Here is a 21,391-nt window from a genome sequence, read left to right on the forward strand (position 1 = left end):
ACAAACAAACAAACAAACAAAAAAAACAGCTTAATGGATGGAGCTCTTATTTCCCACATGATTTTATATGAAATGGTTTAAACTTAAATCCATTTACTATTATTCTTTAGAACTGACCCAAAAAAAATATCAGACTAAAGGGTAAGAAATTCTCCAATGCCACAAAGAGGATAAGGGACCTGGAGTACCTCCCTTATGAGGAAAGACTGAATGCCCTGGGGCTGTTCAGCCTGGAGAGAGGAAGGCTGAGACAAAATCCCAGCTATGATTATAAATATCTGAAACATCAGAGTCAAGTGGATGGGGCCAGACTGTTTTTGGTGGTGCCCAGCAACAGGATAAGGGGCAGTATATCAAATGTATAAAATGTGCAAAAAATACAGCAAGTTCCATACAAAATTAAAAAAGAACTTTATGTTGAAAGTGACAGGCTGTCCAAAGAGGCTGTGGAGGCTCCATCTCTGGAGATATCCAAAACCTATCTGGATACTTTCCCGTGCAACCTATTCTAGGGAACCTGCTGTAGAACAAAGTTGGACTGGATGATCTCCAGAGCTCCTTTCCAATTCCTACCATTCTGTAATTCTGTGATTCTGTAAAGAGGCTTTGAGCAAAAGGAATTGATAATCTGCTCACATAAACACTGTTGTAATATTTTGCCATATTAGGGACTGCTTTTGCTGCCTGCTCTACCTGCAGAATGGCCCTCTAGTCCTGTTTAATTTCATATGCAAAACTAGAGCATGAAAGAGAGAGATTTTTTTTTTCCATAAACAATTGTTAAGGGTGGTAAAGCAGAAATTAAGAGGAGGTTAATCCAGCTGTAGCTCTTCTCTAAACTCAAAGACCCAGATCCCCAGGTAGCAAGGACAGCTACTTCCCTTTTCAAAGATGCAGATTTACATTGTCTGATGATTTGGTGTGATCACATCTATTGTCTTCATGTAGGAATCCACTGCTATGAGATTTGACCCAGCAAGTGGAAACATAGCATCACAAAGTGACTAAGTGACTGCATGCACTTGCAGATGAGAAGAAGAACCTTTCACCTTATGCCCATTGCTGATGTTTCAGGCCCATCTGTGGATCTGCAGTGATTTCAATGCAAGGACTATAGGGAGAACAGCTGCTAAGAGTTTTAGATATATCAGAAAGAGTAAAAAATTCTGTGTTCAGAGCCTTCAGTACAAGGACATTAACAAGACAAAAGGGGGGAAAAAAAGCACTGTATCCTTTTAAAATTAATATTCATAGCCTTTTTTGATTCCTACATTATGGAATTTTTTTTTGTTTTCTCAGCCACTGTGCAGTAGTGAAACTGCTTTTGGCCAATGTACTAAAAGAATCAACAGAAAAAAAAAAATATATGAACTTAAAGATTATAAATTTAATAGAAAAATGTTAGACATGTGAAATCAAGCGCACACTATGCATTTACTCTATGTTTTGTTTCTTCTGTAAAACAAACAGAATTTTCCTATCTTCCAGCTACACACTTTCCTATGAGTGTTTTAGAAGAAGCGATGGATCTAACCCAAAACCCTGATCTGGAAATTCGATCCAAGTTTGCATCTTGACATTATTCATGATGGCACAAATATGAAGATATGAAATGCTTAGGAAATTCTGATTAAGATTTTGGCATCATTTATTAATTTCCAAATTCTGGAATGTTCAGGCTTTGGGTTTTGGTGTGAATTTACTCCAGATGAGAAGGCTTTGGTAGGCAATCTCAAAATGACTGGAGTAAAGCAAGAAACACAGAAAAGATTTAAAGTCCAAGTGCTTCATATGGCTGCCCAAAAGTGTGGATATTTCTCTGATCTAAATGAGGGGCCTGTGCAGCTGTTTGACAGAATCACATGAAGGGAAATATACAATGCACTGACTGGTCTTAAATGGAATGGATAAACTGCCTGGACGCCCGTCATCGCTTCCCACCAACATAAACCTGTTTCTGACACTAAAACTTCACTAAAACTTCACAGTAATGAAAACTCCCTTTACCTAAATTCACTCTAATGCTAAAATATTGTATTTCCCATAACAACATTAAAGTTTTTCTTTTTTTTTTTTTTTTTGGTCAAAAACTACAACATCTGTTTCTTTATTGTTTTTCTTTCCCAATTTATTTTACACTCCTATGTGCATTTTTTATAGTGAATAACCACATACTTTCCTAGACGATTACTGATACCCATCATTCATCTTATGCATTATATTTCATCCTCAGTGTAGCTTTTTTTTCCCCCTGAATGAATGAATGTGCACCCTGGAATGTGTTTCCTTACTCTATCATAAAGCTGAGATAAAAATACCTAACAAATGTAACAATGAGTAGCAGACACACAGTATTACAGGTTTGCTCTTGTTCCTAACAGGAAGCAGGCAGAACACATACAGAATACTCTGCATGTCTATCTCTGTAATAAATAGTAAAATATATATGATGATGTGTTTGTAGAATTTGATTCACATTCTCTTAGGAGTATTTGGAATGACTATCTTATTGTGCCAAAGGTGAGCACAGAATTTGGGAAAGCATCTTTTCCATAAGCAGACCCTGTAGATTGGATGCAGCTTGACTCTTAATGGTGTTCCAATGAAAACAAGAATAATTTTTGTGCAGCCTTAAAAGGCGAGCTTGAGAATGATACCAAATGTTGCAGCACATGTGTTGATTTGTTATGTTACATTTCAGCTGTTACTTATGCTAATGGAACAGTTTCGCATATTTCGTTTTGATGTATTTACTTTAATGGTTATGTGCATGTAGTTCCCTGCAATTGCCTAGTAACACAGATTGCACGATGTTCTGCTGTCACCACCAGGCCAGCACTGGAAATAAGATAAGAAAAAGAAAAAGACCTGGGCCTTAATTTTCAGTCATGCAATCTTTGCAAAATGAGTGGAAGCGAGTGCAAAATTAAAACTAATTAAAAATGGAATTAAAAAACATTATAAGCCATAACCTAAGATTTAAAAAAAAAAAAAAAAAAAAAAAAAAAAGGGGGAAAAAAAATCAAGATTCAGTCTAGATACAGAAGGTAAAAATATGCTTAAAAAAAGAAGAGGAAGAAGAACTGGAAGATATTTCTCACTCTTTTAGCAGAGCGGCACTGCTATGTGCCTAACTCTCTGATTAAGAAAACCAACTGTCCCTACAAATTCCACAGTAAATTAAAAAGTAAATTTGGGGCAGTATAACTTTTCCTAATGGGAAATGGAATGCATCCAATATCCCAGATCCTGACATTTCCCAGAGTAACATTCCCTATCAGGTTTCCCAAAAGGTAAACCTTATCTAGTTAAGCATACAGCAAGCAGAGACTCAGTTTTGAAAGGACGTAAAAACAGGGACAGTATGACTGTGCTGTTCAATGTGTTTGTCCTGCTTTGGTAACAGTTCTGGAGAAGGACTCTAGGAAAGGCAGAGAGTTTACATTCCTGTTGTGAATGGGGTCCCTTGCCATAGGCTTGGGCCATCTGGATGGTCTGCCTTAGGGACACCATTAGTTACATTTAGTTTCAAGCCATAGGAGAGTGGGAAAAAATAAACAAGGTAGCACTTCAGGTTGTCAAGTTTGTTACAGAAATGAGGGAGTACAAGCCTCAGCCTAGATTTTCCCTGCTGACACTAATTCAAGTGAAAATTCAGACAAATATACAAATTTCTGTCATTTCCCCCAGTGAAACTTTGAAATAGGAAGAGAAGACAAGTTCAAGATGCTCAATAACATAAGCCATACAATGAAATTATTCTCCACTGCTCCCTACAGATATTTATTCCAATGACATCTGAAGTAGTTTTGCTCTATTACAGCATATACTCAAATATGCAGATAGAATATACTCCTACACAACGTTTACAGAGGAAAAACAGATTGAAGTTTCACAAAATGAAGTTAAAATTTGCTTAGAATCCTTCTAAAAATATCACATTGCTGAGGACTCCTTCTCTGGCAGTATCAGACTATTCTGCAGTCAGCGAGAGCTATCAGCACCTATGGCCCACAGTGAAGTGGTTTATTTTTACTTTATTTCATGACGTATAGTGCATATTCAATTAAAAATTCTTGTTTATAGTCATTTCCACTGCAAAGTAAATATGTGTGTGGGTGTGGAAGAAAATTATGTAAGGACTATAATTATGTCCTAACAGTCAGAAAAGGTAAAACAAGAGTGACAGTTTGAAGGCCCATTTTCATGACTTTAGGTCATTACATGAAGTCTGATCTATGAGACTTGCAATTCTAACCCACACAGGAGATGGAAAGAAAGGTAAAGCCCAATTAGATGATTCATAAAAAATGTTATCACAGATGTTAACGCTAACCAGGCAGTTTCCAAATACGACGCAGAGTAGCAAAGGGAAGATTAGGTAAACTGAATAGAATAGATAAAACTGGGAACAGACAACAGAGCCTAGAAATTCAACTATGCGTGTGTAACATTTAAATCAAGTAATCATGTGGAAGTAAGCCAGAGAGCCTCTTTTACTGTCTACAACCCAGATATACTTTGGTGTGAGTTGTCAAGATTTGGAAACATTTCTATTTTCTATCTTTTCCAATCTTTACATTGAACAAGTGTATTTGTGAAGGAAAAACACATTATTTACAACTTACTTGAGCTTGCCTGCATATTTTAAAGGGATGAAGAGTTTCTTGGTAGAAAAGCTGATGATAAGCCTGTAGGTCAGACCAAAAGTACGCACTGTTCTTCCACAACTAAGGAAGAAAAAAACTGTAAGTTATTGCTACTCAAATATCAGGTCTTTATAAAAAAAGGTTGAGTTTCCAATGCAAGTAATTATTTAACTCATAATAAATCAAGCTCAATTTAAGATGGATTTAATCTTCTGTTGCTTGTTGGCAAAAGGACAATATATTTAATAGCATCATCACTATGATACTATGTCTTTTATTGTATCCTTTATGCATTTATTTATGCCATTAAAATTGTTAACATTGTAGTTAACATTTGAAGAGTAACCACATTTCAGCGGCATAAAGCCAGCACTTAAGAAGAAATGCTGATAATGGACATGCAAAATTCGTGCCATGGCTAAATAGCATTTTGTAGCAATAACCAAAACAATTAAATGTTGTGTACTTGACATATGTTACTACAACAATCATTGCATTTTAATTATATGAATTTCTGAGGCACAGAATCTTGGCCCTAGTTCACAAATTCAAACAAATGTCAAGCTATCTTTCAGCAAAAGGAATCTAGATATTTCCTGAAGTCCACTCCTTTAATTATACACTTACAGGGTTTGAATCAGAAAAATACCCTAAAACCCCCATCCCATCACCAAACAATAATCAATCTGTGGCAGAGAACTGCTCCATAGACTGTAGCCCACCAAACCTGGCATGTGAATGAAATAGGTTCCACAGTTGTAGATTTTAAGGAAATAATTTTCAAATGAGTCTGCCGCCTGCATACGCTACAGAGAATGTGGGTGGGTGGGTGGGTGCCTATCTCCCATACAACTATCTCCCATGAAAAATAAGTACACCTTCAACGTTTTTAGTTTAAGGTATACAGCTGAGGAAACATTGGCTCTTCCTTTCTGGTAGCCAAAAGCATTTCTGGCTACTGCTGCTGGATTCTGGGTCATGACAACGATGAAACAGATGTCCATCTTAGCTGTATTTAAGTCACCCCTTGTATGGGGCTGTTGAGTCACAGCCTGAAACTCTGATTGAGTTCTGATTGCTCACCTGAGGCGAGCAATAAGTCAACCATGGGAGCACAGGTGAAGGCAATTCACCTGTGCTGCAGGAAGGGGTGGAGCCTGGCTCCACCTCTCCTAGACCCATTTAAGAGCTGACTGCCAGGGGGAAGGATTTCTTCTAGAGGTCCAGTCCACTACAGTTTCCTATGTGAGCATAGGATAAGGTGAGCGTTCTTTTCTGCTCTGGTATAATTATTATGTAAACCAAGCTCTCAAATATACTATATCATCTGTATTCACTGATTGAACACCCTTAAACATTCAATGTTTTTCAAAAGCCACTAAGCATCAACTCAAATTGATAAATTGTTCTAATCAATTCTTCTAACCAGTTCTCAATTTACAACCAGCAATGGATGATGACTGCTGACTGTAGGCAAGAAATAGTGCTGTGTTTCTCAGAAATTCAAGAAGCTTCATGGAAGTAGAAGAACGTCTTTAAAACACTGAAGATTTTGGACGTTACTAACTCAACAAGCAAGGAAGCAGATTATCGTGACTAATAGTTCAGTGGATTTTCCATCTTAATAAAAAATGTTTTTGTGGGTTAAGACCTCATTTTTTCTGCCAAGTTAAAGGCTAGTTTTTAAAAATGATTAGTCTTCTTTTTTTATCCCTGATGGTACAATTCAGATTTCCAATAGGCTTGAGACAGTTAGGATCTGACAGCTTGGTTAAGACCTGTCATTAGTTTGAATATACACATGAACAGTTTACTGTTGTTGAGGGATTGTAGTCTCACAAGTAATAATTCATCCAGTCATCAATCTTTCGTTCTCTCTTTTTCTTTTTCTTTTTTTTTCAGTCTGGCTACCCTCTATAACTTGGCATTCAGTCAATTGCAGACTAAATTATCACAGGGTAGGAAAATACTCGTACCTTATTCCCTGACTTCTCACAGAAGTGTGTGAAGTAGTAACCTGCTCTGTTCTCTAGATAAAGAGACTGCAGCATGTTTTCCATTCTTGTTCCCCTTAAGATAACACTGCCAGCAGCACTTTTTCCCTGGACAAAAAAGTATATAGTTATACAACAAGAAATAACAGACTTCCATTATTTTAAGTGTCAGTACATTGCAATGGAGGGCTGTGCAGAGTGTTCAGTTAGTATCTTCATCCAAGAAATCAGACTCCATTTTCTATTACATATGCAATATATCATAGCTCTCCATAGATTTTTACCCAAAAATATTTATTTCTCATGGAATAAATCTGATTACTTAAGGTGTGCTGAGTAACCAAAAGATTATAGTATCCTTTAGAAAGTTCTCTGAAACAGGAAAAGAAATGAGGCCATAATTCTGTTGTGACCTATTTTGCACTGAATTCAGAGAATTCCAGTAATACTAAGCCATAACACTTAGGTGTAAAAAGCTGTCTCAGTTCAGGCAATAGTGTTTTGTACTAGTAGAAGTTGACAAGTGATATGTCAGATCCAGCCTACCATGGAATGAAAGATACATCTGTTGGAGTTAGGCCACAGACTTCATGAACAGAACCATCACTATTTTAGGGGACAGGAAATCCATGCCCTTTCCTGCAGGTAGCTGCAAGAGCATATGAGGAGGAATGCATCAGTTTTCCCAACGCTCACAGAGAAGCCAGAGGAGGTTACAAACTAGTATGTTAAATTCTGATGCTCATGAAAGAAACTTTGGCTGGCCTGACAACTCTGATGGAAAAGGTGGGAGTAGATGAGTGTTGTGATTGACAACAAGCTTCTTTCCAAGCAGTAACAGGGATGGAGAAGGTGGGAGGAAGCAAAGCTTCAGAAGCAGAGCAGGAAGATCCTACTCCCCAGCAGGAATTAAAATGATGGATCCCCTCATTACACTGTATTGTGTAATACATCCCCTTTTTACATACATCCCCTTTTTACACTACATTTGTAATAACAAATTTTGGGGTCCTCACTGTAGGTTCCGATCTAGACCTGTGGGTGCAAATTGTTAATATTTCACTTCCTTCAGCCAGAAAGAAACCATGCGTAACAAAGGTGTGTGACATCTAATAGTTCATCATGTGAAAAAACATTTCTTGAATATAAGTTTCTAACTGTAAATGTCCCTAACTGCAAATATAAGATTTTTCTTCTGTCACAATTAACAGTGAAATAAAAAAGATTGCAATGAGGTAACAAGCAAAGCATGATTTTGATGTGAAAAACAAATAATTGTGTCCAGCTGATTGACAAACTACATGCATTTCTAAACAGGCCCAGATTTCAGATCTCTTTTTGGTTTTGAGGCCATGGGTATCAGTACCTGTGTGAAAAAGCAAGCTGTTTTGAGAACAGCTCACATTTAAGTTTTGGATAAGTTTTAAATTGCTAAATCTGGACATCACAAATGCTCAATTTGTCTCCATTTTAATAGTGATTAAGAAAATGTTCTTCTGTCCAATCTGTCCTTCATGAGGCTTATTGGATTGAGGGCTTGCTTAGCAGGCAATAATTCAAAAGACAAGAGAATAAAATACACAAGCAATAAATATGAATTTTACAACTGAAATATTTTCCTCTGATGAATTTTAGTAGGTTAGTAACTTCCTTGGGCAGATTCAATTCTCAGTTACATTATAAGTCTGGTATACTTTCTTGACAATGATTCTACTGAAGCAATTATCCAGTGAGTTTTCCATAGTAGCCTACTGAACACATGGTCACCATGGAAAACATCAACATTTTCTAGTGAAAATAAACTGCTCTATGTGCCTTGGTCTCCCATCAACTCTGTGACAGATGCCACACACAAAACACTAACATTCTAATTACACCTCTGCAAAAGGCGTTGACATTCACATAATCAAACTAATTTCCCCCCACCATTGCCTACATCTCCTTTAATACTACAGAATACAATATTTTAACCCATAATTCAAGACAACTAAAATTTAAGTACTACTTACGGGGAGCAACTCAGCATAGGTGTACCTTCTATGAGCCAAGTGTTTCGTTTCTGTAGTTTCATCCAAAGCTAAGCAATGGATCGTGTCCCTGCTCACTGACTCTGGCCTGAATCCACAAACAAATAAAAAATTCCGTATTTATTTACTAAAAAACTAGGATTTCCTGTGAATTAAACAACTAAGAGGGGTCGTCAGACAGGTAGAATGACATACGAGACAGCAGAGGAAAAGTACATGAGTTCCAATTTATAATGAATATACAGCATGTAGAGGAACACCTTTTTTATGTAACCCTGTGGAAATCACTAACACAGTGCATCTTTGAGATTAAGTGCTCAAGGTGTGTTAAAAGAATATAAACATACATAGAGAGAATATCAGTGCTTACACAGAAGAGAATAAAAATCTTGTATTTAGAAAAATTAAGCCTTTTATGTCATGGAATAAACAAAAGAACTATCAGTCAGGAAGAAGATCTCCATGCAAGCAATCTATATCATAACTATGCATCACTAAGCAGATGATTGTAATATATTTCATGACAATTGTAGAATCTAACAGCCTCTGATAAATATTGCGTATACTGGTGTCAAGAAAGACATACAAAGATTCTATGCTTACCAATTTCTACTGCTGACAAAGTCATTCCTTCGGGAGCTTTGTCTTGATGACAAGGCAGATGATAATCTTGATGAACCCTTCAAAGAGAAATCCAGTGTGTCTAATTTCAATAAAGCTATTGTTGTGCTAGCCTTACTTTTATGAAAGTAAGATAGTAGAAGATAGAGCAATTCAAGTTATTTTTTCATTCTGGAGTTTTCTTTACACGTTCTCATTAACTACTTAAAAACATTAAAGGTTTTTCAGTGTCGTTGTTCCTTATCAGTCACACTATGTAAATCTGGAAATGGCAAAATAATTTGCTGAATATCTTCCAAGATTTTCAGCATGGCTTTATGTCCATTCTAGCTTAGAAGTTACAATTTTAGCAAGCAGAAATATGTGCATAGAATTACAGAGAGATTACAGAGTTACAGAAAAGTACACTTTGTGAATCTCTGTGAGCGTAGATACAATCTCAGAACAAGAGAGAAAGAGGGCATCCTGCCACACTGTCACCAATTCATTATGAACAAAATCATTCTATGACTTTTTGGAGATGCCAGTTGCATTCAGAGTGCCCTCAGAAATTCAGCCTGAGTTACTTCTCTTTCTAAGCTTTTACAAGCACAACAGAGGTGGAAGATTCAGAAGTCCATATTTCCCACAGCAAAAAAAAAAAAAAAAAAAAAAAAAAAATAGCAGCAAGAAGTGTTTCATCAGCTGATTCTGTGATTCGTGGGTTCCAGGTCACAGTTTTCTTCAAGTGCTGATAGGGGCTATTAAGCCCACAGAGTTAGGAACCTGTCTCCATGACCTACTGCTAGTCCTCAGCCTTTAGCATATTTGTCTCTGCAAGAAGCAGCTGCTTCTGGCCCACTCCTGTTGTGCTCAACAGGATCTTAGTCCTGAGCCCAACCACTTCTGAACAAGAAATTTGTCCCACTGTTTTTCCTCCATGAATTAGCTTTAGAAAACACACATTATAGTTGTAATCTAAAACTATCCACTTTAAAGTAATAGAGGTTTTTTTAAGCAAATCTGTGTCATAGACCATAGTTCTTTGTGGAGCCGTAGTGTAGATTCACATTCTCCAAGTATCTTCTGCCCTGAGACTTAACACAGTGTTACTGAAAACCTGCGGGCCAATGCAATCACCACTCAGATTAAGTCTTTCAAGAAAAAGAAGAGTCAAAATTCAACTGGCCACTGTATGTGTGGCCACTGATTGAAGGACCGTGGTGATAGGAACTGGGCAAAACTGCTCTTTTTACACATGTGAAGTTAGATTTGTTGTAGGAGTTACTCTGAATTAAGATAAGTCTGGTTGAAGGATGCTATCTGGGTTGCTAGATCCTTAAACTTGCAGGTCTGAGAATGTCAAGATGAAACGTATTCAAAAGATTTATGAAATAGCCTGGATAACTGAAAAGATAATATGGCTCAATTTACAGTGATCTGATGCATAAAATACAATAAAATGATACTGCAATTTTTAATATAATAATCTGCAGGAGACAAGCTTGCTAAATCTTGACTTCCTAACAAGCAAGTACAAAATTTTTATCATGTTCAATTCAAGCAGCTTTATAACTATTTTTGATGGGACCAGGCTTTGATCTCAATGTCATTACACTACCCACCTGAGGAAGGGAAGCTGGTATCCTAGGCATACAAGACTTAGTTGTCAAAGGCAGCAATGACACCATCTGTGGAAAAGGATCAGTGTCCACCCTTGGTCTCTCTTGGCATGTATGCCAGTACTTCAGCTTTGCACTGGCAGTTTCTATCGCTGTTGAATGAGTGACACAAAATCTGGGACCCCTTAAAAAAGAAGTATATGAATAAATGAAATACTGAGATATTTGGCTTAATGGTTTTTACTTTATCAAGACACAGTAAAAGTATGTTGAATTAAAAAACAAAGATATGTTTAGACACTGCATTCCTCCAAAATTAGAAACAAGTTACACCCAAATAAATTTGCAAACACTGCACCACTACAAAGTTATCTTTATGTAAGTCTACATTAAGATATGCCACATTCATCCTACAGCAAGGAATAAGAGAATTTTAGGTCACAGGACAGAGAGCACAACTCTCATGAGGCTCCACAGCAAAGTACACTACTGCAGTTATTCATTTCTGCCTGTGATTTGTTGGTACCTCTTGGGGAGGAGAGAAGACCTTCAAACATTTAGCTGATGTTTTCAAAGCAGGCTAGAATTTGTATCCTTGCTTAAGCTGTCAGTATGTAAAGGCATTCTGTATAACAGACATTAAACAGTGAAGTCTCAAGGTCAAATTCCATACAGATGTATACACAGAGCATCCTCAGAAACTTGAGGAAGTCATTTTGGGGAATAGGTTAGGGCAGAATTAACTTTCTCTGCCTGGGGGAGATTTCCCTACCCTGCAGCCAAAAGTCTATTAGAGTGGTATCCAAGGTAGCTACACAAAAAGTAGCTCAGATGCTCTGGCAGTAATATAACAAGGGTTCAGTAAAGCAGACCTACCTGTTTTCTGGGCAGACTGCAGTTTAGTTTAATCTCAACTAAAACTGAGAGACCACATCTGCTATTATTTATGTGGCATTACTTCTCATAATTGCAATAGGAGAAACGAGATGAAATAAAAACATTGGACTTATAAAAGAAAAGAAAATTTGTTAAAAAGTAGAATCTTAGTTCATGTCCTTTTTCCCATACCAGTAAAGAAGAAGAGGTTTCACTACTTCAGGCTGAATCTGTCTTAAATGTCTTGTATTCCACTTATCTCCATGTAGTAAATCAAGTCTGAGTAACACTTCAGAAGTGAGGAAGTAGTCTCCACTGCTCAGTAGATAGAGTTTTTTCATTTTATCAAGTTGCCTTGAGTAAACAAAAGAAGTCACATAAGCATGTATCAGATGCTATACAGAACTAAGTACAGCTCATTCTACTGTTTAAACTGCTGTAATGCAATGTCTCTAATTGCAAGAGTCAGAAGCCAAAACAATGTTTCCACAAATTAGAGACAGGTGTATAACAAAAAACGTAGAGTACCTTAGAATAGACAATCTGAATCTAGTAGAGTCTTTCACTAAAGTAGTTTGTCATGTAGAATGCCCCATTTGTGATTGTAGTTTCTTCTATTTTCTTTCTATTTATTGCTTCCAGTTCTTCAAATTTCTATCTAACAAAGCCTTAACGCTAAGGTGATTCCGACTTATGTTATCTTTATCAGCTTCAGAAGAATCATCCATGACTCACTTGTCAGGATACTCATGATTAATTGTGTTTATTCTATTCAAACACTGATATTATTCATTCTGAAATCTCAAAACTTCCATTGATAAGTGTTACAGATATAAAAACAAGTGCTAAATAATGAGAAATACCTTTGCTGCCTTGTAGTGTCCTTAAGAACCTTTAGTCTTTCAATATCCATCCAGAGCCACCAATACTTCTCACCAAGTGTTCCTTTAATGAATTTCTTGAATCTTTCAAACTCATTTCTGTTGCCAGTGTCATAAGTTCTGTGGTTAATACACCAAGCAGCCCTACTGTCTGCCCCATTGCTTTCAGAGCTTGATCTTAAGCTCACTTCGTCAGCATCTCGTTCCCTCATATCTCCCATGGGGTCCACGACAGCAAATGGAGAAGAACTTTGGGATAAGAGTGGCTCTTCAGTACCACAGGCAAATTCATTATTTGATAACTCATGTATAAACATCTTAGGCTGCTTAGGGAAATCCACATCACTCTCAGTCTCACCAAGTGGCCGCTGTGTGAGTTCTGAAATTGATTCCTTTGTTACAGATTGAGTATATGATGGTATTAATTCCTCCACTTGCTGAAGAGTTGCATTTTTCTGTCCTTCTGCTGTGCTCTCCAAATTCTGGTCTGGATAAACTCTTAGCTGCACGTAGGAAGGAGGTTCAGCAATGGCCATAAAAGAACTCTCCTCTGATTCTCTTGATCTCTCCCTAAAAATGCTGTCTTCTGTGGGTGATGTCGTTGAAGAGCAATGAAATCTGCAGTGGTCATATTCCTTAGATAGGGAACCTGTTTCTGCGTTAAATCAGAAAATATTATTGAACACCCTCTTGGAACAGTGCTGTCCTTTTGCACATTTTCCAAAGCAACAAATTTTTGTTGTTGTGCTGCAGTACAGGTAACAAGCAGAAGTGCTTCTGCTGTTGCTGTCTGACTAGAAACTCAACCCCACGACTCACAAAATCATTTCTCAGTTCAACAGAGCAGCAGAGCTCAGAAAAGCTCCCTCCAGGGCCAGCTAATCTTGGTTATTCAGCTGAATATCCATGCTCCTCAATACTTATTAAACCACCTTGTTGTGCTACAATACCTGGTTTCTTTTCGAGGTATTTGCTTATGGTATGACAAAAGTCACCATCTGTAGCAGGATTTTTTTCTCTTTAGGCATGAGGAAGCTATAAGTTAGAACTCTTAGTCTGCTTATATTGACTCCTGAACCGGCCTTGGCTGGTTGGGTAAAGTCTTGATACATACAGGGGGATGACAAAGCATAATATATCAAGGACTTTGTAAACATTTAAGAGACCTGCAGTCCAGTCTGCCACTCAGACATGGCTTCTTTCTATTTGAGATGTCTCATAACTAGCAAGTTCAGAACAGTGACCAGCCCTGTTTGTTTGTTTTTGTCAACACAACCTCACTCCTCTTTGTGCCCTTGTTATTAATCATGCCCTGCCATTCCAGACTGCTGAGACAAAAGACATTTCAGCTTTGACTTGCTCAGGTAATTTTCTAATTCTGAAAAATTCTGAAAATCTTTAAACAAATCAAGTACTTCTGGAGTATGTTAGCAGAGGTGACCTTGAATATACATACTGTTTTATTAGGTTACTGGTGCTATCACTGTGTAGGTCAGATCTGTAAAACTGAGAAGAATAACTACAAATCTTTTGAATATCGACAGAATCAGAGTGACCAAAAGATATAATTCATCTGTGGCCTTAAAATATCCAAAATTTAAACTACAGGCTTAGTTTGATCTTCTTTCTTTTCCTAAAGCTAAGATTTAGGCCTTCGTATTCTATTCTGTCACTAAGGCAAACACATGGTTAGATTCGGTCACAATGTCAATGAGGAGGATACTGAAACCTCTGAGTACATGTATCACATCAGACTGATAGAGAAGGGCTTTAAAATAATCTCAAAATGAATAAATAAATAAAAGTGTAAGAAAAATTACAAAATGATTTGGCTACAGAAAGAAACAAATCCAGTTTTTCCCCATCTGAAGCCTGTGATATCATGTGATATTTAGAAAGCAGTAAGTGGAAGCTGCAGCAATTCATTCAAATGCCTTATATATCCATCTGGTCAGGTTTATGTTATAAATACTATTGCTGAGCCCCTGTTACTTACCTAGGCAGCTAGCTTTTTCACTCAATGAACCTTTTTTTTCAGGCAGACCAGGTTGAATATCTTGAATTTGAACAGAAGCTGCAGGGCGCATAAATGAATCTGTAGTTTTCATGGATTCGCTTCCTTTTGCTAATGTAAACCAATCCATTGTTTGAGAAACTGTAGCCTACAAAAAGATATTTAATAGAATAATTCAATTATTTTTGCTTGTTTCTGAGAGCAGAGGGCTTATTGTCTGCAATCGTTTTTGTTTTCTATCCATATGCATTTCTATAACAATAGTTCCCAGAGAAAATAGCTGTCATACAGCTAGCTGAGTACACTCATGATACAGCACTGCTGCGTTACGACACATCAACCTTCTATACTACAAAGAGCTTTAAAAAGAAGAGATAGACAGAAAATCAGCTGTCTGTTTAGGGTGGGATTTCAGTTACAGCAATTTATTCCAATTCTATCTAGCTCTCTGTTACACTCACTCAACATTTACTTTACCTGGCCGAGCGATACATAGAACCTCTCCATAGTGAATAAAGTGCCATCCTCCTCAGGGAAGGGAGTACTTGCATCTTCCTTCTTTATCCAGGGGTAGTAGGTGCTATCTATAATGAAATTAATGCCAGTCTGGCTCCATTCTACCTGTGATATCAATTTAGCTAGCCTGAAATTAAATGTTCAGAAAAGAAAATAGTTAATCTTAGCTTTTAGTAATGGATACAATTGATGTTTTTCCCTAGAATAGACAATAACAAACACAATCTTTCTGAAAACAAATTGCCACTGTGAACTTCATGTTCTACTTTATTATTTCACCCCGTGCCTGCTGTCACATATGTAAACACCAGCTCTACCATTCCATAGTCCACCAGCTTTTTAGTTGGTGGTCTGTTTTACATTGCAAATCTTTACCAGTAAAACTGATTTCCGCCAGGATGATCTTGCATATAGCCGTACAGTCCAAATCCTGCCAAGAAACACTTGAACATATTGTTTGCTAAAATAGAACCATTTTCCCAGATTGCAGAAGCCCTATGTCAGTAATAGACACAAGTAATCTTCCAGCAGCAATGCCCATAGTGGTCGTACTAATTAAGCCTTCAGATGATAGCAAGACAGTAGGTCTTTTTTCAGTCAGTTACTATAAGAGTACTTCACAGTATGAAAGAGCACTCCAGTGCTCCTCCTGACAGTGAGAACCTTGCTGTGTCCAGAAAAAGGCAATCTTTAGCAGCTAGAGAGGGTGCTTTGGGATCAAGAACTGTGGCAGAGCTTATTCGAGTTAGACAGCAGTATGAAATTAACCAAGGTGCATGAGAAGGGAAGAGAAGCTTACAACCCTGAGCTGAGTGCTCATTTTTGTTTGTCTCTACATCTCGAGGACAAGAGAATTTCATTCTAGAGTTGGCGTACTTTGTGGTGGTTTCATGCTGATGCGCAGGTATGTTCCACCACACCATTCTCTCACTATCCTTCTTTAAAAGAACAGGAGGTAAAAATAGGATGACCAAAGACTCATTGAGATGAAGACAGGGAGATCACTCACCACTTATCATCACTAGCAAAATGGATTCAGATTAATATAATTTGTCAATAACAAACTGGAACAGTGAAAACTAAATGCAAACTAAAATCACCTTCTCCCCCACCCACACTCTTCTACCTCCCCACCCCGAGTGAGAATCTTCTGCTCTGCACCTGGAGCACCTCCTGCCGTCCTCCTGCACTGTCCCAGGTGCCTGCAGGGCTGTTCTCTCACAGCTCTCACATCTCTCTCCCAACTGCTGTTGTGCAGCAGCTATTTTCTTTCTTAAACCTGCGCTCACAGAGGCATCCCTCATGGCTCAGCCCTGGCAGCAGTAGGTCCCTTTTGGAGCAGCTGGAGCTGGCTCTGATCTCACACGGGGCAGTGCTGAGCTCTGCTCACAGAGGCCAATCTTGCTATCAAAACCTTGCCACAGGAACCTCGTGGATATATTCATGTTATCTTCAGCTTTAAACGTGCATTTTTATCACAGTTTATCTTGATCCTAATTCAGGAAAGCAATTTAAAGCACTGGTATTTACAGAAATTAGGAACATGTATGTCAAGAGACGAGAGAGATCTGGAGGGCAAGATGTTATGAGGAGCGCTGATGCCGCTGTGTTTGTGCAGCCCAGAGCAGAGGAGCTGAGGGGAGGCCGGATGGCGGCTGCAGCTCCTCACAGGGAGCGGAGGGGCAGCGCTGAGCTCTGCTGTGTGACAGCGACAGGGCTGAGGGAACGGCATGGAGCTGCGTCAGGGGAGGGGCGGGTGGCGGTCAGGGACAGGGTAGAGGCAGATCCTTCCAAAAAGCAGACCAAACCTCCTGAACAATCAGGAAAGAGGCTGAATGTACATCTGGAAAAATATAGCAAATATATAACAGGAAATCATTCCACTGTTCCATGGCATCCCACAGAGAACCTTGCAAAAGGAAGTCTGACAGTAAGCTTCAAGATAGAAACTGAATAACTGAGATAAAAAGGACCGGCCGTCTTTTGTAAACAGATGTCATGGATTCATACCGTTCATTCACATGTCCTATATACTGATTGGGGAGAAACATATTGCTACTGTGATAAAACAGTGAAGACCATTCCTACTCCCTCTGTAGTAATATAGCACGTAATCTGTGGTCAAGGGAAATTACAGAATGACTAGTAGAAAAAGTCAGTTTTTAATTTATTCAGGGTAATAAAATGCAAAAATTAAACAGAAAGAAAAGGTGGAACAAAACCGTATTAAATGTATCATCAAGATTAGTTAAACAGAAAAGACAAATGTGCAAATTTTAAGCTGAGAGACAGCATAAAAGACTGCAATACCTGTACTCAAAGTAGCAGTCGCTCTCTAGAAATGCTGGAAGCCTTTCCTTCTTAATCCACTGTACTGCTTGTTCTCGATCAAGACACTATTAAAAAAGAAATACCAAAAATTTGCAGTAGTAGTGACTTACTTGTTTTGCATTCCATATAAATGATTCTCTCCAATCTTCATTCCTTCTAAAGCATTAAGGAAAACTAATATGCAATGAACATCACCTTTCCTATTCATCTTAACCTTAGTTCTAGGACTGCTGAGTGTCTTCAGTTTGTTGCTAACAGGTAATTATGTCTAAATCTCTTTCTTCTATAAGAGTAAAACTTCATAAACAAACCATGATTTCTTCAAAAATTATATATGTATGAATCATGCCTTTATTATACAATTCCAATGCAAATTAGATGTTCATAGCTGGTCCACAAGTAGGAAACTGCTTATTTCTCTGACTTTAACACCATCTATAAGCAGTGACTATTATATTTTCCTTCAATAATTTGAGGAATAAGGAAGCCCTAGCTTAAATTATAATCCTAAAATGGGAGAACTCTGGATATTAAAGACAAAGTCAAACATTTTTAATGCCTATCAGTTGTCATCTTTCACATTTCTATGTTTTATGTTGGAGCATTGCTTAACTCAACCAGATACAGGAACAATTAAAATGTGTATCTAAGTGCAAATAGAATCAGGCCCATAATAGATCTTAGCTCAGGTGGTCCAAGTCTCAATGCCTGGTGAATGCAGACAACTAAGTGCCACCAAAGAGTGATGCAGAGGTGTTAAGCAAGGAGTTACACAAAACCAGCAGATTGAAAAACTTGCCTAAGGGTCTTAAATGGAGAGTATGCCCTCTGAGTGTGGGCCACAGCAAACCATTTCTCTTAGAGATTATACTATTCACAACTCTTTTTTTTTATTCTTTTCTTTTTTCCTTTCTCGCCCCTTCTCTTCTTTCCTCTTCTTTCCACAAAGGGTACTTTATGCACTCTTAGCAGGTGAGCTGTTTTATTTTACTGAGATGCATTTTTCATGTTAGTGAACATGAAGTCAGTGATTAGGAAAAATGCAATAACTCCTTGTCCATAGAAACAGGTGAATTTTGGACAAGGATGGAAGTATCAATTTTTTTGCTACTTGCTAGATCAAATAATCAGTTCGTGTAGATTACATTTTAAATTTTCTTTCCATGAGCTAATATTTCATTTGGGACTAGGTTTATTTCTCCTTCATATATATCTGTAGGGGATTAAAAATATAAATTACTCAGAAAGTGGGTGGTTTCATTTAGAGAGAAGAAAATATTTCAAAATATGGAAAGCTTATGTTGGCAGTGGCTCACACAATCTAACTTGTGGAGATGGAGACTAATTACTCCCAACCACACAGAGTATACCTCCTTTTGGTAACTAACAAGCCTTTTGGAAATACAGAAGATTGTCTCTTTATTTTGGCCAATCAATCTGTGTTTAATATTTATGTATTAACTGAGTCATAGCCCAGGTTTTTATCTGAATGATTCATAACATGTTCATGTCTGTACGTGGCTGGTACACAAAATAATATATACTATCAGAAGGAAAGAATCTCTATTCTTTTCCCTTCCCCAAAGACAGATGTGACATTTAATCTAATAGGGTTGTTACCTTGGTTAGCTTCCTTACCCAGTCAGCCTTAGGCCATGTTTGGGACCCAATCCAGTAAAGCTTTTAGCACGTGTTAAAGTTTAAGCATGTGTTTAACTTCATTTGATTAAAGTTAAACACATACTTAAGTGCTTTGCTGAACTGGGGTTTCTCTGAAGTAAGGTATGTGGGATGCCAGCCAGTTTCTTTCCATAGTGATGCCTGGGTCTACCCAATTTGCAGGGTTTTTTCTTCATGTGTTTCACATTCAGTTGATTTCAATTACTGATAAGATGTTTAGCTCCATATCAGTATCTTCCAAGCATGAGGGCATACATAAGGAAAGATCTTTTACTTATCTGTAAATTTGTGACAGTGTGAGATGGAGGTGGAGAGAAAAACAGCACTGATGTATTTCTTAGTTTAGGTGTATTTGAACTTAGTATGCCTGAAAGGTCTACATAATTTTTCCAGTCACAGCTCATTTTCGTCAATATTGTGACAGTGATGGCTGTTCAAGCTGACTTTTCATAGAAAGTAAATCTAGAAACAGTAAATCTCTTCAGACAGTGTGAAGCAACTGAAGAAATAAGTATATAGAGTGAAGGAAAGAGCATAGCTCTGTGTCTGAAAGATCAAATCCTATCTGATGCTGATGCTGATACTTCATGCTGATACTGAGATACTTCAGTCATAATGTGGTACAACGAATGAAGCTGACTTCTTCCATCTTATGTAGTTGCAGTACTGATTTTTGGCTGCTTAGGTCAGGCTCTGTCTTGAAATGCCAAAACTGAATAGGATGAGGGATTTAAGTTGCCTGTTGCAACTGGCCTGTTGCAATTTTTAGGCTGGGATAGTTCATTTTGTTCATATTATATAATATGATGCTATTTTCAATCTGTGATCGGAACAGTGTTGAGAGCTATTGCTAGACAGGGCTTAGACTGTGCCAAGGCCTTTTCACACCCTGCCAGCAAGGATGCTGGAGGTGCACAAGAAGCTGTGAGGGGACCCAGCCAAGACAGCTGACCCCACCAGACCAGAAGAGTGTTCCTTTCCATATGACATCATGCTCAGCAATAAAGCTGCAGCAAAGAGAGGTGAGGGGGAATGTTCAGAATGGTGGTGTTTGTCTCATCAAGCAGTGGTGACTGTGTTAAGCCCAGCTTTCCTGCAAATGGCTGAATATCTCCCCACTGTTACAAAGTAGTGAATTCTTTGCACATGCAGACTTTGCTTTACCTATTGATATGCCTTCAGCTCAACCCAAGAGTTTTCTCTCTTCCACCTTTCGAGTTCCCCATTCTGCTGGGGAAAAGTGAGCAAATGGTAGCATGGAGCTTAGTTCCTTACCTGGTAACCCACAGGAAAGTGACAGACAAGAAGAAACATCATCAAAAAGGTAAAGAAAGTGCAAAAACATATTATTCCTCAAAATGCCATAGAATCATAGAATCACAAGGTTGGAAAGGACCTGCAAGATCATCTAGTCCAACTGTCCTCCCATCACCATTATTACCACAAGCACTAAACCATATCTTGTAGCTCCTCATCTAGATGCCTCTTGAACACTGCCAAAGATGGCAACTTCACCACCTCCCTGGGCAGGCCAGTCCAGCACTTGACCATACACTGAGAGAAAGTTTTTCTTTATGTCTAATCTAAATCTCCTCTGGGGCAACTTGTGGCCATTTCCTCGGGTCAGGTTTGTTGCCTGAGAGAAGACACCAAACCCCTCCTCACCCCTTCAGGAAGTTGTGCTTCCCATCTTTGGAAAATTCCACAAAAAAAGGAAGATATCTTGAAATAATAGAGAAGCATTGTTGCTCCAATCCATGAGAGATTTAAGTAACAGAGAAGACAATGTGATGGCTTTGAACTTGTCAAAAAAGGCTGAACAAAGTTGCAAAGGTGTGAGGTTATCCCAGAGAACAGCATTAGCCATTCTTGCACAAGCACAAAACTTTTCCTCAGTCTATTCCTCAGTTCAAATAAGAAATCAAGAATAGTTCTTCTGCTTTTGTGCTCACAAGCAACATATTCATGAAAATAATGGTTTAACATGGTAGAAATGTCTGTGAGCCTTGTCCTGTCATAGCATTTGTCCAGTTTATATTGCAGATAATTGCAATCTCACTTAACTATCATTTTGTTAAACATAATTGCCTTTTGACCTCTCTCAACACTGTTTTCTTTTCTGAAAATCATCAAGCTTATACTGAACAAAGCAGCAGTCTGCTTTAACTCCCTGATTTTCTCTCAGCTTTCCAGCTATGACA

General features: G+C 38.0%; 1 protein-coding gene across 1 annotated transcript in view; it reads right to left on the bottom strand.

Annotated features, from left to right (window-relative positions):
- RGS22 (regulator of G protein signaling 22) overlaps positions 1–21,391 on the bottom strand; it is a 65,470-nt gene that overhangs the window by 32,447 nt on the left and 11,632 nt on the right. The window contains exons 5-14 of the mRNA XM_052704443.1: positions 17,490–17,575; positions 15,141–15,306; positions 14,646–14,811; positions 12,632–13,304; positions 11,961–12,122; positions 10,887–11,076; positions 9,274–9,404; positions 8,653–8,758; positions 6,626–6,751; positions 4,629–4,730 (exon numbers count right to left, since the gene is read on the bottom strand). Coding sequence (XP_052560403.1) covers positions 4,629–4,730; positions 6,626–6,751; positions 8,653–8,758; positions 9,274–9,404; positions 10,887–11,076; positions 11,961–12,122; positions 12,632–13,304; positions 14,646–14,811; positions 15,141–15,306; positions 17,490–17,575 — 1,908 coding nt within the window. The remainder of the gene's footprint in view (positions 1–4,628; positions 4,731–6,625; positions 6,752–8,652; positions 8,759–9,273; positions 9,405–10,886; positions 11,077–11,960; positions 12,123–12,631; positions 13,305–14,645; positions 14,812–15,140; positions 15,307–17,489; positions 17,576–21,391) is intronic.

The sequence above is a fragment of the Tympanuchus pallidicinctus genome, unplaced genomic scaffold, assembly GCF_026119805.1.
Source record: "Tympanuchus pallidicinctus isolate F22 unplaced genomic scaffold, pur_lepc_1.0 scaffold5, whole genome shotgun sequence".
In the NCBI taxonomy this organism is placed as follows: Eukaryota; Metazoa; Chordata; class Aves; order Galliformes; family Phasianidae; genus Tympanuchus; species Tympanuchus pallidicinctus.